Here is a 19,929-nt window from a genome sequence, read left to right on the forward strand (position 1 = left end):
GACATTGAACGTCTCAGGACATTGAACGTGTCAGACAGTGAACTTCTCAGGACATTGAACGTGTCAGACAGTGAACGTCTCAGGACAATGAACGTCTCAGGACATTGAACGTGTCAGACAGTGAACGTCTCAGGACAATGAACGTCTCAGGACATTGAACGTGTCAGACAGTGAACGTCTCAGGACATTGAACGTGTCAGACAGTGAAGAGTACGCCGGACATGAATGCAGCTTCGTCTCTGTTGCATCAGATTTGGTTGCGTTACGCTAGAATATTTAGAGCAGGTTCAACAAGGCTGTTGTTTATTCTTTAAATTATGTTGGTTTTTTTGTTGGTGGGAGTAAAATAAAGTTTCAGTTTTTCGTATGTCAATTTGAAAAAAATTGCCTTGGATGTTGTGATTTTACACCGGTGAATAAAAACCAAGAAAAATACTAATAAAGAGACTCAAATTTTGATTTCTTATAATTCGGAACATCTCGCCCCCCCCTCTTTTTTTGCGATGATTATATGTCCTGGTGAACTGTGTGAAAGGTTTCTCTCCACCAGGCTTCTTGTCACGCTGACAAAACTCAAACCGCGCCCAGTCAGTCATGAAAGCCTGTTTGGAGGAGAAAAAAAAGAAACTGGTGACAGGTGACATAAACCGACGCGTTCCTCCGCTTCTCTCCTAACGAGGTGAAATTAAGTTGGATTAAAGCGTTTATGAAGCCACATGACCCCGTCGGATCGGATAATCCCTTGAAAGTGACATTCTTTTCCAGGCCAAATGAAACCAATCTCATTCGCCTGCACCAGTGAATCCACACCGACACGCCCCCCCGCCCCCCCTTCAAAACACCGACCCAAACCGGTCCTACGGACTTTTTTTTTTCACGTCCTGGTGTAGTTGTGGCTCTCAAGACATATTTGCTCTATCCTGATATCTAACCCCGCTATCCCACCGAACCATGTTTCTCACGCGAAGAAAGCCGCGGTGTCTATAAGAGGCGCGAGGCACCGGCGCCGCGGCGCAGACGGATCCAGCCGACTCAGCATGGGTAAGACTCACTCACCGGGTTGTTTCTCCCGTTTTGCCTAGAAATCTGACAGGAAATCTGGAAATCTGGAAATCACTCAACTCAAAAAGCCTGGACGGACTTTTCGTTCATTTCCGGAGCCTCAAACGTTCAAATTAAAAGCTCAACGTTGAGATTTATGTAAATGTATTTAATTAAATAAAGACTTCTTTAATATTGCTTTTAAATGTTGTATATGTTATATTCTCAGGATTGTAAATGTGTATCTATCCGAGAACATTCTCAGATTCATGGCTTTGTTAAAGAAAAACGGTTATTTTGGCAACACTTTATTTTAACGCCCCTATTTAACATTTTTGATTATGAAATAAAAAATGTGGTTCTAATTTTTATTAAAAATGTCTTCATATAACGTTGAAATCATAAAAACAAAATGCTGAACAACAACAACAACAACAAAAGATACAAATCTGCAAATGACTGAAGGGAGACCTGGAAAGATTCTCTTGTGTTTCAGGATCCTTCAACTTTACCTCCACAAAGTTGGTAAAGACATTTTAAAAATGTAATTTTTGGGGGGGGTATTTTTAAGTGTAAATGGGACATTAATACTTATATAATTAAATAAAATTAAACAAGTTCTTACAAAATTTCATTCAGGTAACAATTTTATAAAACAAATATTTTTAGTTGATAATAAAACTATTCTAGTTGTAATGCATATATAAATAACATTTTGATTTTATAGCTCTAACTGTTTCTCTATTTTGGAGTTTATGAGCTGAAAATAAACGATGACTAAATGGTTTATGACACTGTAAAGTAGTTGCAAGTAAAATTATAGTTGTTGAAAACTTCTCTTTATTAACTAATATCTGCGTACGACTTAATTACTGTATGTTATGAACATGTTAACTTTTGTTTAATAAATGCTAAATGGGAGGGGGGGGTGAACAAAATGATAATGTTGATAAATACTTCACACCGATGACTCAATCTCTGTTTGTGTGCATATTTTCTGCAGGTGTAAAATTTACATGTTATTTTATGACAACTAAAAAAACAAAAACAATCACATCATTTTAATAAATGTATCGATTTGTAAAGATCACAGCCAGAATCAGCACTTTCATCAGTTTTTAATAATAATAATAACAACATTAACTTTTTTTTGCTGCACAAATAAAACCAAATTTGTTTTGTGGGGACAATAAAATAAATCCTGGAACCACCAGAAGAGCTGAATTTAAATTTTAATCCAACCAGGTTGCGTTACGAGGTAACGAGGAAACTAAGAAGTTTCAACCTCCATCCATCCAGATCTCCACCTGCTGATGTAGTTCATAAAAGCGTCACTTCATTCATTCAAAACACTTTTTATTTTTTTATTTGATTTGTTTGTTTTTGTCCATCTGGTTATAATTGGATTTTTTTTTTTTTTTAAGTTAGTTTCCTCCTTTCTTTCTGTTTTTCTTTTTGTATTTTTGTGTTGGACAGCTCAGAAGACGGTTCTGATCGTGTACGCCCACCAGAGTCCGGGCTCGTTCAACGCGGCGGTCCGAGACGTGGCGGTTCAGGAGCTGACGGAGCTCGGCTACCGGGTCCACGTCTCCGACCTGTACGCCGTGGACTTCAGAGCCAACGCCACACGGGACGACATCATCGGTGACACCGCTCAACCTCTTCCTGGTTTTGTTCGTGTCTTTTTCTGGTGTTTTTGTTGTGATTATTTCTCTTTTTACTGCTGTTTTGCATCTATCTTCAATTTAAATATCTTTTTTGTTGTTGTTTTGAGTTGTTTTATTGTTTTGCGACTCTTTTCCATCTATTTGTGTGAATTATATTCTTTGTGGTGGTTTTGTTGATTGTGCGTCTCTTTCACTTTAACCCAACTACTCGGTTAAAGGAGAAGATTCACGCTGACGTAGTTTTCTAAATCAACTCGCTTTTTCATCGGACAAACACGAAAAAAGAACTAATTTACAATTCGTGGGATTATTTTCGATACGAAGGAAATACAGAAAACTCTTCGTTTTAAACCTGACGAGTTATTTCACGTCCAGGTGACCTGAAGAACTCGGAGCTTTTCCAGTACGGCGAGGAGACCATGCACGCCTGGATGGAGGGTCGCCTCGGCGACGACATCGTCGCCGAGCAGCGCAAAGTGGAGGAGGCGGAGCTCGTCATCTTCCAGGTCAGAGGTCACGCAAAAAAAATCACATCGCCATACGATTATATTACGAGACTTTGTCACCAAAAAAAAAAATCCATGAACGCGACATCTTTTTTCGGTTCCTCGAGGAAATCGCGACATATCGTGGTGACGCAGTAATCTTCAAAACTTCAACGTTTCTCCCCGGAAAACGTCTTTTGTTTTGTTTGTTCGATTTTGGCGGGAAATTAAAGTTCCACGGACAGCGAAGTTTTCCTTCAACGCGTATTTGCTTTTGCAAATTATAAGAATTATCAGGTTACACAAATTAAAAAAGCAGCTTCACGAGTTTAGATGTAGTTCTTACCAGACCTGCAAAAATATGCACATAACACAAAACAAAGTGAACAGATTTCTAGCATGTAAATTCAAAGAGAAAGGAAATAATAATAATTGAATAAAATAATAGATTATTTTCACGACATAAATCTCATGGCTTTAATTTGGTTTAACCCTGATTGGCGTCTGTAAGGACCGACTTTATAATAAATCCACTAATAAATGCTGAGCTGATTGAAAGTTTTGGCCGTTGAGTTGGATTAACAACAGGAAAATAAAAATTGGACAAAACGCATCAAAGCCACAAAATGTGTATCAAAAGTATTTCAATTCAAAAATGTTGTTTTGTATTTTCTCTCGGCAGTTTCCTTTGTACTGGTTCAGCGTTCCCGCCATCATGAAGGGCTGGATGGACCGAGTGCTGACTCAGGGTTTCGCTTTCTCCCTGAAGAGGATGTACAACAACGGTATCTTCAAGGTCCGTCTCAGCAGGCGACACGAAAGCATCTGAATCACACAAACCTCCGTTTTACCAACCAGAACGTGTTCGTCTGGTTTTTGGGGGGATTTGAAGACAAACAGGTTTTAGCCTCGTTTTAGCTTTTCTTTAAGCTGCTTTCAGACATGTTTGAAGCATGTTTTGGAGGAGTTTTAGCCTCGTTGTAGACGTGCTCTCCGCGTGTCTCAAACTTGATGTTGAAGTCGTTTTCAGACCGGTTTGGAAGTTTTGTTAAACTTGGTTTCATTCCAGTTTTTAGATCGATTTAAGCTTTGTTTTTGGACTTGTTGTCTATGACCTGTACGAGGTGTTATATTCTGGTGTTTCCACTCATTAAGATGTGTACTTACTGTATTTGTATGTTTCCGTGAAGGATAAGAAAGCGATGTTGTCCTTCACTACCGGAGCGGCGCAGACGATGTTTCAGCCCGATGGCATCAACGGCGACATCAACGTCTCGCTGTGGCCGCTCCAGGTGAGAGAAACAGACAGATGGAAACACGATCCGACGGGATTCGTTGAAACGTTGTCGTTAACCTGCCTCTCTTTCCTTTTATTGATTTCAGAACGGGACTCTGCACTTCTGCGGATTTCAGGTTCTAGCTCCTCAGATTTTCTGGAGTCCGTCTCACTGTCCCGCCGCCGCGCGAGCCGCGATGCTCGACGGGTGGCGGGCCCGGCTCAGAGGACTGCTGGCAGAAAAGCCGCTGACCTTTGCCCCGTGCGAGCTCTTCGACCTCAGCTTTCAGGGGGGGTTCCAGCTCCGCCCCGAGGTGAAGGAGGAGCGACGGTCGCGGCCCTTCGGCATCACCACGGGACACCATCTAGGGAAGCCGCTGCCGCCCGACAACCAGACCAGAGCTCAGCCTTCGGAGGAAAATACACCGGGCTGCAGGAAGTAGGACCTTTTCCTCATCTCCTCATCTATATACGACACTCTAATGCAGAAATGTGTGATTTTTTTTTTAGACATGAAATAAAACACTACATAAAACAATGACTTGAGCCTATTTCTTTTTTTTTTTTTATCAGATGCAAAAACATAATTTTACTTGTGTATATGCTGCCAGATTAAGACAAAAGGCTCCATTATAGTCTGTTCGCAAACTATTCACAACTCTTTGCACTTTGTTGCATCAAAATCAACTTTTTTTACAGGCGAGTCGGTGACGCTTGAAATTCTTCTAAATAAGTCTCAACTGCAACTTTATCAAATTTGATACAACAGAAAATGAAGCACAACGACCCTGCGTCCGTTTTAGTCACCTTATTATAATTATAGGCTTTTTAACCCGATACTGCTGCCATTTAAAACGGCAACTTCCCTAGGCGCATGCGCAGTACGTAAGCGCTGGTTATGTTTATGTTCTCGCGAGGAGCAGCAGCGGATGCTGATCACACGTTGCGACCAGGGGGGAACGAGGTGAAAAGTTTTGCGAAGTGACACGCAACGCATTAAAATACTTCAAATAAAAAAAATAGCACTTAATTTAAAAGCTGTATGTAATCAGTAAATGTATTTAATTTAAACTATTTAACCATAAAACCCGAGGATACCGCAGTTTCCCGTCTCTCTCTCTCCCCTACTCCCCTCCGTGGTGCAATGGTACGGACTGCAGTGACGTCATTGGTGTCGGGGGGAGGTGCTCAGCTGTGCTGATTGTGAAGAAGAGGATTGTTGTTTGTTGTTTTTCTCCGGCGTTGAGAGCTGCTGTGCCACATACGACCTGATTTAAGAGTTATAGATATTTAAAAGAAAAAGACAGTTTACAGAAAGATTAGACACATCTGACATCAACTCCGCGAGGACGTGTTTTTACAATCTAAAAAAGAACCAGCCCGGAAAAGGCAAACATGAAATGGATGTTCAAAGAGGATCACTCGTTGGGTAAGAGGGGAATAACCAAAACATGTCGACGCAGTTTACATTTTGGAGTGTAATTCTTTCACTTTTGGCCCCCGTGGGAGGTTAAGTTTGTTGTTTATTGTTTTTTTTTTTGTTGCTATAAAATATTGTCTCGCGGGAGCTTGGCCTGGTCCTTCAGGCTTCCGTTAGCTTCTTTAGCTTAGCGTCGTTAGCAGCTGTGAATATGAATGCCAGCTCATTTAAAAGACAATTGAATGTCCCCGCAGGTCAACAAGCCGTTTGTTTCTTTGTCCCTGCTGCCACCACAGGATGAACTGGTTTCAGGCTCCTGGTGGGGGTGGAGGAGGGGGTCGGGAGGCTATCAGCCCCTTCACATTTGCATGGAGTCCCAGTCAGCAGCTGCATAACAAAGCAGCACTGTGGCTGTTTTTAAATGAGCAAAACATCTTCCTTTACCAGTAGATAACAAAGCACCTGATTATGTGGCCAAAGTTCTTCTATTACTTCCTATAAACTTGAACTATAACCTGGAGGCCCGAGTCCAACACGGATAAAACAACAACAAAAGGGCAAGTTAATCTGCAGCTGTTTTGATCACTGATAGTCACACAAATCACAAAACACATTTGGTCCTCAAATACATGTTGCATGACTCGATCTGTAATTCAAAAACACATTATGAACCCCATGTTGTTGACCTTTCACAGTGAGGTAAAACAAACACACTAAAACTCAAGTTATTATTACGTCATTAAACTTAAACCACAACCTGAAGGCCTGAGTTCACAAGGCAAAAAAAAAGTTAGCAATCAAGTTATTCGGCAGCTATTTTGGTAACCGATTAATCACGTCAGTATTTTTCTTTTAGACATTTGCTTGAGAATTTATTGGCGTCAAGTTCTTAAATCTGCTGCTTTTTTTTTTGTCCCAGTAAACCAAAGTAAACAAGTTTTGTATTAATTGTCACACAAATCAACATTTTAACCCTCAAATAATAAATAAATGTGATTTTTTTTTTTCTCTTACATAACTCAATCTGTAATTCAAAAACAGGAGAAGAAACCCATGTTGCTTTAACCTTTTTCACAATGAGGTAATCAAACACACTAAAACATGTTTTTTTGGCCATTTATAAAAAAAATATTTATCGACTTCACCAGATTGTTTTTGTGATAATTGGCTGAAGATTATTCAGGTCACACGGACATATTTAATGTTTTTTCTGTCTTATTTCGCATACAGAGTGACGCCAAACCGGAGTCAGTCGCCGCAGTAATCAGTTACCTGTTCGTGGTTTTTGCACAAAGCTGCAATGATCCACTGAACTTTATCTGTGAGGCTAAAAAACTTAACTCCTCCTCCTCTTCCTCCTCCTCATCATCATCAGTAGCCTCTGGTTCATCATTCATTCATTCATGGTTTTCAGCAAAAAACATCCGACATCAAAGAAAAATGCTGTTCTGCACTAAGCCCTGACACCCAGGTGCTGCAGCCACGTTACCATGACAATAAGCCAAACACACCTTAGCTTCTTTAGCTTAACAGTATATTCACAGTTAGCAGCTGTGAATATGAATGCCAGCTCATTTAAAAGACAATTGAATATCCCAGCAGGTCAACAAGCCGTTTGTTTCTTTGTCCCTGCTGCCACCACAGGATGAACTGGTTTCAGGCTCCTGGTGGGGGTGGAGGAGGGGGTCGGGAGGCTATCAGCCCCTTCACATTTGCATGGAGTCCCAGTCAGCAGCTGCATAACAAAGCAGCACTGTGGCTGTTTTTAAATGAGCAAAACATCTTCCTTTACCAGTAGATAACAAAGCACCTGATTATGTGGCCAAAGTTCTTCTATTACTTCCTATAAACTTGAACTATAACCTGGAGGCCCGAGTCCAACACGGATAAAACAACAACAAAAGGCTTTTAAAACTCATCATCATCATCATCATCAGTAGCCTCTGGTTCATCATTCATTCATTCATTGTTTTCAGCCAAAACCGTCCAACATCAAAGAAAAATGCTGTTCTGCACTAAGCCCTGACACCCAGGTGCTGCAGCGCCACGTTACCATGACAATAAACCAAACACAAGCATCCTCAGTATTAGTTTAGGTATTGTAACTTTAATTTAAAAAAAAACAAAAAAAACACTGCCCCCATCAGGTAAGATTTGGCATTACAACCAGCAATCTTATCCAGCAGAATCTTGAATAAGTTTTAATGCCAACTTTAAATATTTATTAAGACGGTTTACATGTTGCAGTGGAGAAATAAAGTCGTCTTTTTAAACATCAGTTTTTAAAAAACAAAACAGTAACTTCACCTCAGTGTTATTATTAGACTACATTACCCATAAACCCCAGCGCTTCCTGTGAAAAGCAGTTACTGTGTTCCAGTTCACTAACTCAGATGTTCTACTACGAGACTTCAGTTGATGATTGTCTTTATTATTGATTAATCTATTGATTATTTCCTTATTTAGCTGAAAACAAACAAACAAAATTGCTTCACACCACCAACAGTCCAAAACAAATAAAGCCATCAAATCATCACAGGAAATGTTTGGTTTTTTTCTTTTAATTGAGAAATTAGTTATTTATCAAATGTTTTGGTCACTTTTTAACAATTTAATGATTTGTATCAAATAATTGGAGTATTTTAATTTAAGAGGCCAATTTAAAACTCAAATACGTTGACTTTTAATGAGCAGCTAGATCTCTATTTTGCAATAGCAGTCTTAATTTAATGACATTTTCATTCACAGTATTTTAAATGGAAACAATTGTTGATGGAAGTGTTAAAAAACTGGATGATTCATTGTTTATTATTTACTATTGTTTAGTTAGTTTTAATTTAATTATTTTATTGTATATACTGTGTATTTTTATATTTAATATTTCTTACTGTTATTTTATTGCTTTCCTGTACCTATAATGCTGCTGTAGCGAAATAAATTTCCCCTTGTGGGATTAATAAAGTAACTATCGATCGGTCTATCTATCTGTCTATCTATCTATCTATCTATCTATCTATCTATCTATCTATCTATCTATCTATCTATCTATCTATCTATCTGTCTGTCTGTCTGTCTGTCTGTCTGTCTGTCTGTCTATCTATCTATCTATCTATCTATTATCTATCTATCTATTATCTATCTATCTATTATCTATCTATTATCTATCTATCTATCTCTCTCTCTCTCTCTCTCTCTCTCTCTCTCTCTCTCTCTCTATCTATCTATCTATCTATCTATCTATCTATCTATCTATTATCTATCTATCTATTTATCTATCTCTCTATCTCTCTATCTATCTATCTATCTATCTATCTATCTATCTATCTATCTATTATCTATCTATCTATTATCTATCTATCTATTATCTATCTATCTATCTATCTATCTATCTATCTATCTATCTATCTATCTATCTATCTATCTCTCTATCTATCTCTCTATCTCTCTATCTACTTTTGCACAATTAATCTCCAGAAATGTAAAATAAATGACTCAGCAGGAATACAGACAAAAGCAGGAGTTTATCCGTTACCGCACAGTTAATGTGGTGACGTTTAATTACAGTTTTCTTAAGTAACGAGAAGATGATGTTCAGCCGGTCGCAGTTTTGGTTAATCGACAGCAGAAGCCTGTGAATCTCACACAGATATTGATCCTCGTCCGTCAGAGCAGGAAGTGTTCCTGAACTCCTGCCTGCAGCAGCTTTTTGTTTTTTGAACAAACCTTTATTTAATATCAAGTAACTCCTCATGGAAACAAGAACCGTTGTTAAACTGAAGATTATTTTAGTTTTGGACAGTGTTTCCTTAATCATTTTATTGGTGTGTATGTATATATATATATATATACATACACACACAATTTGTCTTGTTCCTCTGACCGCAAATTATTTTCTTGGTTTCTTCTTTCAAATGTAAACAAACTGTAAGCGCCGGCCTCCAGACAACAGGGGGCGCTGCAGGGAGCAAATGTGGGCATTTTTGCTCTAAAAATGGCTGAGCGAACTATCAAAATCATTTTAAACCGGTTTACTTCAATTGATTAACTCGTGTTTCTGGAAAATACTTTTATTAATTACAAAATAACTTTTAAACTTCCAATTTCACATATTTGTACTATTTTATAACTCGTTAATAATCCTGAACTGTATTTGTTTTCATACAGACTTAAGTTCTCACGTATAAACAAACTATCAAAAATAGTTTTAGTCCAATCGATTAATATTCTTATTAATTACAAAACAACTCGGTCTACTTCTTGTCGTCACGTTAAACGTCGACCTGATTAACTAACATAACTGGTTTTTCTTTTGTGTCCCGCAGAACATCGATCCATAGAATCAGCCAAAATCCGCTGCAAGTACCCTGATCGGGTCCCGGTGAGTGAACGCGGTGTGATGTTTTGGAGGGTGCCATTTAAAAAAATATATATTATTATTATTATTAAAACGATACCCGTGTTTTTCGTCAGGTGATCGTGGAGAAGGTTTCGGGATCGCAGATCGTGGACATCGACAAGAGGAAGTACTTGGTGCCCTCCGACATCACGGTGGCTCAGTTCATGTGGATCATCAGGAAACGCATCCAGCTGCCATCGGAGAAGGCCATCTTCCTGTTCGTGGACAAGACGGTGCCTCAGTCCAGGTTGGTTTAGCTTTATTATAATAATAGTAATAATAATAAAACCCTTTATTTGTATGGCATCTTTCATATAAGAAATGCAGCTCAAAGTGCTTCACAGCAAGAGAATCACATTCAGTGTTTGACATTAAAACAGACATAAAGGAACATTTAAAAATACTGAAAAGAAATTAGAAGCATTAGAAACAGATAAAATTAAACACAAATAGAGTTCAAATATAAAATATCCATTTTAAAGGTAGTTCAAGTGTAAGAGAGCTTCAAGAGTAGCTCGTTGAAGGCTAAATGTAAAGTTTACAACGCATAATTACGATGATTTTATTTTTGTGTGCAGCTTCACGTCCAAAGTGCAGATTTTTTTAAATTAAAAGTACGTCATCAGTACGTGAGGCAAAGCTATCTGATGATAACGTTAGCATCGACGTCGGCTTAAACAAAATAAAGATTGCCGCTACGCCAACTACGATAAGTTAACACGTTGCCCAAAACAATCATGTCAGCTCCAAGTTTAACTGTCTCATTAAACAGACTTTTAAAGTAATGTAGTTCGTATGTAAATGAGATAACCAGTCTGACGATATCAGAATATAACATTCGCTATCACAGTAGTTTAAACAAACTCAAGTTCTCCTCCGGTTTGTATTTTGTTAAAGCGACTCCGTCTGCGTTTCAGCATCACGATGGGGCAGCTGTACGAGAAGGAGAAGGACGAGGACGGCTTTTTGTACGTGGCCTACAGCGGGGAGAACACCTTCGGGTTTCAATAACCGGGAGGCCGTTAATCGTGAGCGGCCTCGCGATGACCCCCCCCCCCCCGCCCCTCCTCCTCCCCCACCCCCCACCCACATCCAACCACCCCCCTCCCTCTTCCCTCCTCCTCCCCCCAGGAGACGGTGCGGGAAAAGAGATTCAGAGACAGGAAAAGCGACGGGAGGACGGACGACTGCTCACCCGACTGGATGAAAGTACCGACGGCACCAGTGTGTTTGTTCTGGTTCATGTTGCAGCAGTTGTTATAGTTCAATTATTATTGAATATTTGTTGGATGTTGTGATTTGATTGTTTTAGAAGGAATTTTGTTGTTGTTTGTTTCCACCTTTTAAAATGATATGCGTGAATAAGTTTTGGTTTTAGTTGAGCTTTCTTCTTTGACAAAAAATATTTAAAAGAATTTTAATTTAAATATTTGAAGGTAAGGTAGCTGGATGACCTAACCAATAAAAAACATTAAAAAAAAAAAAAATTCAACTTGCTTATTTTTGTATTTTGTAAGTTTGGTATCACCTGCGACTGGAGATTTTTTTTTTTTTAAAGCAAAATATGGAGTCGTGGGAGTGTCATAAAAACAATAAATCTGTGGAAATATAAAGACTAAGTATGAAATAGTTTTGTTGTTGCTTTAAAAAAAAAAAATTGCTTTCACTTTGAGGGCTGAGCTGTCAATCAACTGCCGTTTTCGCTGACTTCTGGTTTCTACCGGCAGTGGTACCAATTTTCGTTTTTAAGCCGTATGCTAGCGGCAAATGTTTTTGGAACAATGAGAGAAAAAGTGGAAATATTACAGGAAAAAAAAAAAATCATCCCCCTTCACACTTTGTCTTTATAGTTCCACTTTTTTTTTTAAATCTTTTTTTTTTTGTGGCTCTAATTTTCCCATTAAAAAGCAAATTGAGCAATTGAAAAAAAATTTAACATTAAAGAAATTCAGAACAATTTTATCAAAGGAACACCAGATAAAAGTGGCAAACTTGAACAACACCACAAGGAAAATCAGCTTTAAAAAAAAATAATTTGTAATATTCCTCGACGGAACAAGTAAGTAAACATTCGGCATCGTGAGTTACGTAGCGCTTACTTTTCACCGGTGTTGTACTCAAAACACTTCAAGTTAAAATACAAATAAACTGACACGAATGTACCTAATTAACCTTTCTACTTGGCAAACGATCACATCAATTATTTAAGACACATTTTAACACTCAATTCTATAAATCAGATTTGGGTTGTTGTTGTTTTTTTTCTTCGGTTGACCTGAGGTCAACATCCATCAAGCAAAATAACAAATAAGATTGACTAGTTTTTATTTATCTGTAAAAACAGCCATCTGATGTGAAACCGTGGCGCCTCATCGACTACCGTAAACACAAGTCGAAAGGTTCTGCCTGAATAAAGGGGCATTAAAAACACCACCATACAACACAGGAACAAGAACAGACTTATTTCATGCTCACTAAAAGGTTTATTTCTCCTAAATTTGCTTCACAAAATTGTTAAAATCTGTATTAGCGAGCGCCTCACCTGTGTGAAGATGACCCGTCCTCCTGACAGGTGCAGCTGGTCAAGGTGCTGATTGAACAGCCTGATTATTGACATGTGGTCCTCAGACCAGTCACGATAAAAGGACTCTAAAATGTGCTCATTAACACAGATTTGAACAAATGTGAGAGAAAATATACCTTTTGTGTGCATAAAAGAAGTCGCAGTTCTTTGACTTCAACTCGTGAAAAACGAAAGTGTTGCGTTTATATTTTTAAGTGTATAATTAAATATTTTTTTGTATTTCAAACCCTACTTAATAGTTTTTCGGTTTTGTGCTCATATGGTATATTCTACTAAATAAAGTCATGTTCAGTGAACAAATTAAAAATGATCTGAGGAGCTGAAAACAATTGATGAATGATTTATATTTATAAATGAAGATCAATGAACATTGAAATCAACATTTGTAGGTGTCCATATACTTTTGTCCACTAGAGGGTGATAGTGAACCTCAAGTGTTTATCAGCTGTTGCTCAAAGACAGCAATGATGGAGGTCCATGAGAAGAAAGAGGAGCAGAGTTTGTGTTCATGCCCTGAATTTAAATGACACGACATCAGCAACACAAGTTAAATACTCAAATACAGAAACTCAAATAAATAAATAATAATCGAATAAGGCACCAGTGGTGGAAGAAAGTACTCTTACTACAATTCAAAAACACTACGTGTCTCTTTATTGTAGTTTTGAGTTTCTTTGTTGTAGGTTTGAGTTTCTTTGTTGTAGGCTTGAGTTTCTTTGTTGTAGGTTTGAGTTTCTTTGTTGTAGGTTTGAGTTTCTTTGTTGTAGGTTTGAGTTTCTTTGTTGTAGGTTTGAGTTTCTTTGTTGTCATTTTGAGTTTCTTTGTTGTAGGTTTGAGTTTCTTTGTTGTAGGCTTGAGTTTCTTTGTTGTAGGTTTGAGTTTCTTTGTTGTAGGCTTGAGTTTCTTTGTTGTAGGTTTGAGTTTCTTTGTTGTAGGTTTGAGTTTCTTTGTTGTAGGTTTGAGTTTCTTTGTTGTAGGTTTGAGTTTCTTTGTTGTCATTTTGAGTTTCTTTGTTGTAGGTTTGAGTTTCTTTGTTGTAGGCTTGAGTTTCTTTGTTGTAGGCTTGAGTTTCTTTGTTGTAGGCTTGAGTTTCTTTGTTGTAGGTTTGAGTTTCTTTGTTGTAGGTTTGAGTTTCTTTGTTGTCATTTTGAGTTTCTTTGTTGTAGGCTTGAGTTTCTTTGTTGTAGGTTTGAGTTTCTTTGTTGTCATTTTGAGTTTCTTTGTTGTCATTTTGAGTTTCTTTGTTGTAGGCTTGAGTTTCTTTGTTGTAGGTTTGAGTTTCTTTGTTGTCATTTTGAGTTTCTTTGTTGTAGGTTTGTGTCTCCGATGTTGTTTCGTGTCTCTTTGTGGTTGTTTAATTTACTTTTTCCAACATGGAGTCCCTCCTTGTTATCTTTAAGTAAAGCAGCACATCGTACTGAGTACATTAGAAATCATCCCTAATTGATGATTTGACCAATAATTTATGTTTCTCTGAACAAACACATCGAGCTACTCAGGAACTAACGATCGATTGATTGTGTTTTGTGAAAGTGTTGCTGGTCATCGACACAATATCAAAGGTTTTACAGTGTGCTGCTGTCGTTCTTCTACTTCTGTAGAAAACAGCATTAATTGGTGACTTTTTAATTCTGCGTGCGTTTGCGTCTGTTTGGGATTTCTGGGTAAAACCACTAAGACCAAAAACAGGGTGAAAAGTTTATGGTTAAGTTCAAGGAATTGCATCTAACAGTCTGCTGTAATGCACTTAAATGAGGACCTAAGCACTTCATATTTTACTGAGGAAGTGAGAATGCGGTCATTCGTATAATAAAATGTCCTGACGTCATGGTGTATTCAATGATTCCAAGGAGATTTATCCATCTTTAGTCACCATGTTTCACCTTAGTATAACATTATTTGGTATTACTACGAGAAATTTTTATCTCTATATTCACTCCCAGTTTAAGTAACTCAGCTCTTCATGTAAATTCCTTTTTTAAATATTTGTAATTTATTGTGGGATGTTAAGGTTTTTCTCTAAGATAACTTTGCCTCACATAGTTTCTACATGCAAGTAATAATGAGTATTTATTGATTTTTATTATTTATTCTGTGTAATTAATTGCACAACTACTTTTTACTACTACATTTATAAGATAATAAAAAGTCTTATCTCGACATAGTAACACTTTATAGTGGGGTTTTTTCTTACACCTCCATGATGGAGATAGCTATAGCTGATTTTATTGATTTTTCCGTGTCGTTCTTGTGAACACAATATCTGAAGAACACCTTGAGGGAATTTCTTTAACTTTGGCAAAAACATCCACTGGCTCCCGAAGATAAACTGATTATATTTTGTTGGTTCCCATTTTTGTGAATGTGATATCTCTGGGGCGCCTTGACGGAATTTCTTCAAATTTGGGACAAACGTTGACTTGGACTGAAAGATGAACTGATTCGATTTTGCTGGTCAAAGGTCACTGCGATCTTTTTTAAAACAGGTTTGTGGCCATAACTCAATAATCATGACAGGTGTCACAAGATTTCCCACAAATATCTGACAGGATAAAATGATGAGGTGATGACATTTAAAATTCAAAAGGTTGAGGTCACATCAAAGTAAAAACCTTTTTCCGTCCATTATTCAGCGCCGTGTCTCAGGAACAAGAAGGGGAGACTGTGACCACATTTCACATTTGATCAGCTATGAAATCGGTGGCACTAATCTTGGGTGTCCACCTTGAAACTGTGCTGGTTATATAGATGTTCTGTTCTGTTGGGTTGAAGATGTGTGTGAAGCCTTCGTGATCTAGAATTTGCCACTTTGAAGCATCGTCTGCCGTCACTCGGCTTCATTGGCCAAACATATAAGGATTCCCTTAAATTTAAGAGACGAGCTTTATTTGGTCCAACAATTATATTTTATTCAAATGCTGGTAACTTTAGAGTAGATAGTGTTGGACAAAGAAGATTTTTCCAGGCTGCTTTAAGCCTTTTAATTAGGGTAAAGTAGATCATTTATAATAAGTAACAAAATAATATCAAAACAAATTTCACTTCCTCGTCTCTCTTCTGCAGCCTTTCTGTGAACATGCTACATACTTGGTAATAAAGAGATGACTTCCCCAATGAGGAAGAAGCAGGAACTTGTTTCTTCTTAGAGAAACATCCTTCCTTATCCTCAGAATGAAGTCCAATCTCTGACGTTCCTTTCCTATATTTCCAGACTCCCATTCAACATCTCATAAAATTCTCAATAAATTCAATAAAATGTGTCCATCAGTTATCTCGGTGTTGTTAGCTAAAGTCACTCCTTCTTATTAGTTTTCTGGAGGTCCATCTGAAAATAATCCCTCATTCATTAGAAAAGAAGATTCAAGAAGACCTGTTTTTGGGGGCGTGTCTGTTTGACTGACAGGCCTGTGGTGCAGTCAGGTTACAGCTATCGGTGGGCGGGACGTAGTATCGTCAGGTTTCCAATCAGATCGGTCAGATCCACCTCTGGCTCCTCCCCCAGCTCGTCCAAATATGGTCACTTCCTGCTCCTAAATGCTCCAAAATTCCGAACTCGAGGCTTCATCACAGCTGTTCACAAACCAATGGGTGACGTTGCCACTTGGTTTATCATCACTAAACCTCACCAAGATGTTTTTGTAGCAAAACACCAAAAAAACAGAGGTAAAACTATTACTTTGCAATATTTCACAAACAAAAATGTCAGTTAGTGCAAAAGTCCCATTGAGAAAAGGTCATTTTTAGGATGTTGTTTCTCTTTGAAATGTAGCAAAGAAGAAGTGAAAAGTGGCAGAATTTGGAAATACTAAAGTAAATTACAGCATCTTTCCATCTCGGCCTTGGGGTGCCTCAGGGAAGTATACTCGGCCACAACTCTTTCTTATTGTTTTCTACACTGAGATTTTCCACTGATGATCTTCATGTCACAAACACTAACATTTTCTTCTTGTCTGGGTTCAACAACAACTGGATCATCTGAACAAACTCAAACACTGAATTTATAAATTCTTCTGTTTTTAACATTGTTTTTTATATTATTTATTCAGATCGATGCTAAATCATGAATATATTACCACATTTAATGAAGTTACTTCTATACTGAGGATTACAGCAAAAATAAAGTGGGATTAAAAAAGAAAATAGAAAGTGGTTATTGTTACTTCTATTTTACGTCTACTAAACGTGGTGTCGTAAGACTGAGTGGAAAACGACCACAAGTTGTTCTCAGAAACGTTGTTGTGCTTTTGCTGGTGGAAACAAACGAGGAAGTGCAAATTATATCATGCCGAACAAACAGCTCATTTACACTGTTGCACGTGTTTTGTATTTCAAAAACTCAGCTTTAATAATGCCAAATAAAAAACGTAGATACTACATTACAAGTCTTAGCTTTAAATCTGAGCAGGTTGAGTGACTTCAGATTGATTGTGTAAACAGAAGACGAGTTCTGCTGATGCAAACTGATGACTTTATAATTTTCTAAATCAATCTTAGGTGTTCTGACGATTTGTTGTTAAAGACGAGGACGTTTCACTGGTTTGATTCAAAATAAAAGTGGTCAAAGACGAAGGTTCGGAGCCATTAAACGAAGTGAACTGAGTTTCTTTTCCAAGCAGCAGTTTAAAAAAAACCAAGTTTGTTCTTCGAACGACTTTTTTTTTTGCACTATCACTTTTTTCTCTGTAGTGCAGAAATGTCATCGGTGTGAGAAAAGAGAAGGAGAGGAAGCAGAAGAGAAACTAATGGCTGCGTTTTCTTCGAATGTAACTGAATGAATGAGAACGTGTGGAGACGTCTTCTGTATAAAATGGGAGCGCAGAGCTCGAACCAAAGCAGATCGTCTCTTCAGAGTAAAAGGTCCTTCAACCGAAAACCGAAGAACACCCGACAATGAAGACGCTGGCAACTCTCGGCCTCCTGACTTTCATCTGCTTCCTGCGTCAAACCTCCACCAGTGAGTAAACTCTTGCTCGATTTTTGTTCTAACAGTCGTGAGTCTCCGCTGCGTTTATTTTTAACCGGCAGGTGTTTTTTGTTTTTTTTGCATTCGCAGGTCCGCAAGCCCTGAGCATGATGTTAATGGAGGGATGCTGTACAGGATACAACCGAACAATGATACCTCATAGCAAGGTGAAGCACGTGGCGATGACCCCGAGCGGCTGCAAGCCAGCGGCAGTCATGTGAGTATATATGTGATGATATCATATCCACCACGTGTTGTGTGCACTGCAAAGAGTTTATATTTTTATCAGTTTCTTTATTTTCCTAAAAAAAAAAAAAAAAAAAAGAGGGAGTATCACAAAGTAAAAATTCTCCTTTACAAGAACTAAAAACGGCTTCATATTTAGTAGAGCTGCAGCTGCAAAGGTTTTAAAACAGATTTAATAACATCGGTGTCATTGAGACGCTTATTTACAGTTTTGTTTTTAGCAAAAATTTGTCATTTTTGGACGCAGTATTTTCAGATTTCAAGCTTTTAGATTTCAAAAGGTGTAAGGCAGAAAAATAAAACACGTAGATGTCTGATAAAAAAATTATATCAAGCAGACAATTCATATCCCATTATATTAAAGAATGATGCGTAAAAACCCGACTTCTAACAAGCACGAAGAAAAACAAAACAAATTAGAGCTTTAGTTTAATTTAGTAAAATTTTGGGTGGATCAATTTCTGCAGGTTCATCAATATAAAATTAACTTTTACTATACAGACATATAAATTTGTCCCACTTCTAAGTACATTAAGGTGTTTTTGAATGCTGGATTTCTTTACTTGTAATTGTGCATTTGGAGTTGTTTTGATACTTCAATTCATCAACAGGAACTGAATGTTTCTTTTTACTGAGACTGTTTTTTGTTTTTTTTCATCAGTGACAGTGTGTGAAATGCTCTCGTCTTTTTATTTTTTTAAATTTTTGACAACGTTCAATATGTGTTTCTTACAGAGTCACAGTTAAGAGTGGAAAGAAGTTTTGCCTCGATCCCAAATGGCAGCGGGCAGAAACTCTGCTGGCAAAATATGAGAAATCACAAGGCGCCTCGAGAAAACTCTGAACGTGTGAAAGGAGATTTTTAAAACTGTGAAAACGTTGTTCCTTTCTGCATAAATAATCATTACATGGAAAAAAAAAAAAATTGAATGACAGAATGCAAAATGACTGTTTGCAAAACCTGAACTGATAAAGTTGGGTTGTTGGTCAATTAAATAACATCTTGATTCCACAATATTTAAGAGTTTATTCAAAGATAATAACAGGTAGTTTTACTGTTCGTTACTGTATTCATGTGGATTACAGGACAATATTTCAAACATGTGTTCATCAGTGACAACATCTGAATAAAAACTGTATTTTTGTATTTGGTGTTCTGTGTTCTTTATTTTTGAGGTCGTAAGTCAAACAATTGAACTTACAGTTGATAGTTTTTCGTTGATTTTTTTTTTATTACGATTCGCAAAGATTTTTTACTTCATTACTATGATCCTTTGATCAGTATAATCTGGGGAGCATCTATGTCCATGAATGTCTAAAACCAGGATAATACAAATGAACGTACAGTCCTGTCAATCAGTGAATCTGAGTAAAAAGTTTATTTTTTTATTTTTTTAAATCAACATTATTATTATTATAGCTGAAGACGTTAAGAAAGTGCCAATCTTTCAATAACAGCTGGTTTCAAACCTTCGAGGATGTTACGAAGGGACACGTCAGTCGCGTCGCTTTTCTTTTGAGCTTCTTGACATTTGGGTTTGTCCGCCGAGGACAGCAGGAAGAGACGAGGTGACGAAAGGACGAGAACAAGCGGCGGTCGGACTTCTACAACGTTCCCATTGTCTGCGGGTTTGAATTGGAGCCATCGTGGCAGCGACGGCGTCTGAATACGTTCTGGTCCAGACAGAAAGGAGCTTTTTGAAAACGCTCCATCTGCGTCTCGAAAAACACACTGACGATAACAACAGCTGTCGGTTTGAGGAGAGTTTGCTTCGGTGTTTGGATGTATCAGGGTTGACGACCACGCACACCAACTCATGAATGTTCAGTTCAGCGTTAAAAGATCATCGT

At 37.8% G+C, this 19,929-nt stretch overlaps 3 protein-coding genes across 3 annotated transcripts; all 3 read left to right on the top strand.

Annotated features, from left to right (window-relative positions):
* Positions 1–889: 889 nt before the first annotated feature.
* nqo1 (NAD(P)H dehydrogenase, quinone 1) lies at positions 890–5,010 on the top strand. The gene is made up of 6 exons (XM_069715964.1): positions 890–1,041; positions 2,518–2,685; positions 3,084–3,214; positions 3,876–3,989; positions 4,384–4,485; positions 4,577–5,010. Exons 1-6 carry the CDS (start codon positions 1,038–1,040, stop codon positions 4,910–4,912), a joined length of 855 nt encoding a protein of 284 aa, XP_069572065.1. The 5' UTR covers positions 890–1,037; the 3' UTR covers positions 4,913–5,010.
* A 643-nt stretch (positions 5,011–5,653) lies between these two features.
* On the top strand, positions 5,654–11,366 carry LOC138631168 (gamma-aminobutyric acid receptor-associated protein-like 2). Its single transcript, XM_069715957.1, has 4 exons — positions 5,654–5,898; positions 10,212–10,267; positions 10,360–10,532; positions 11,203–11,366. Exons 1-4 carry the CDS (start codon positions 5,865–5,867, stop codon positions 11,294–11,296), a joined length of 357 nt encoding a protein of 118 aa, XP_069572058.1. The 5' UTR covers positions 5,654–5,864; the 3' UTR covers positions 11,297–11,366.
* A 6,325-nt stretch (positions 11,367–17,691) lies between these two features.
* LOC138631169 (C-C motif chemokine 26-like) lies at positions 17,692–18,955 on the top strand. The gene is made up of 3 exons (XM_069715958.1): positions 17,692–17,823; positions 17,923–18,049; positions 18,814–18,955. The coding sequence occupies exons 1-3, from the start codon at positions 17,760–17,762 to the stop codon at positions 18,920–18,922; spliced, it is 300 nt and encodes a 99-aa protein (XP_069572059.1). The 5' UTR covers positions 17,692–17,759; the 3' UTR covers positions 18,923–18,955.
* Positions 18,956–19,929: the final 974 nt, after the last annotated feature.

This window comes from Brachyistius frenatus, unplaced genomic scaffold, assembly GCF_029030835.1.
Source record: "Brachyistius frenatus isolate BFR_SWC_R1_liver_20210118 unplaced genomic scaffold, ASM2903083v1 Contig_150, whole genome shotgun sequence".
Classification (NCBI taxonomy): Eukaryota; Metazoa; Chordata; class Actinopteri; family Embiotocidae; genus Brachyistius; species Brachyistius frenatus.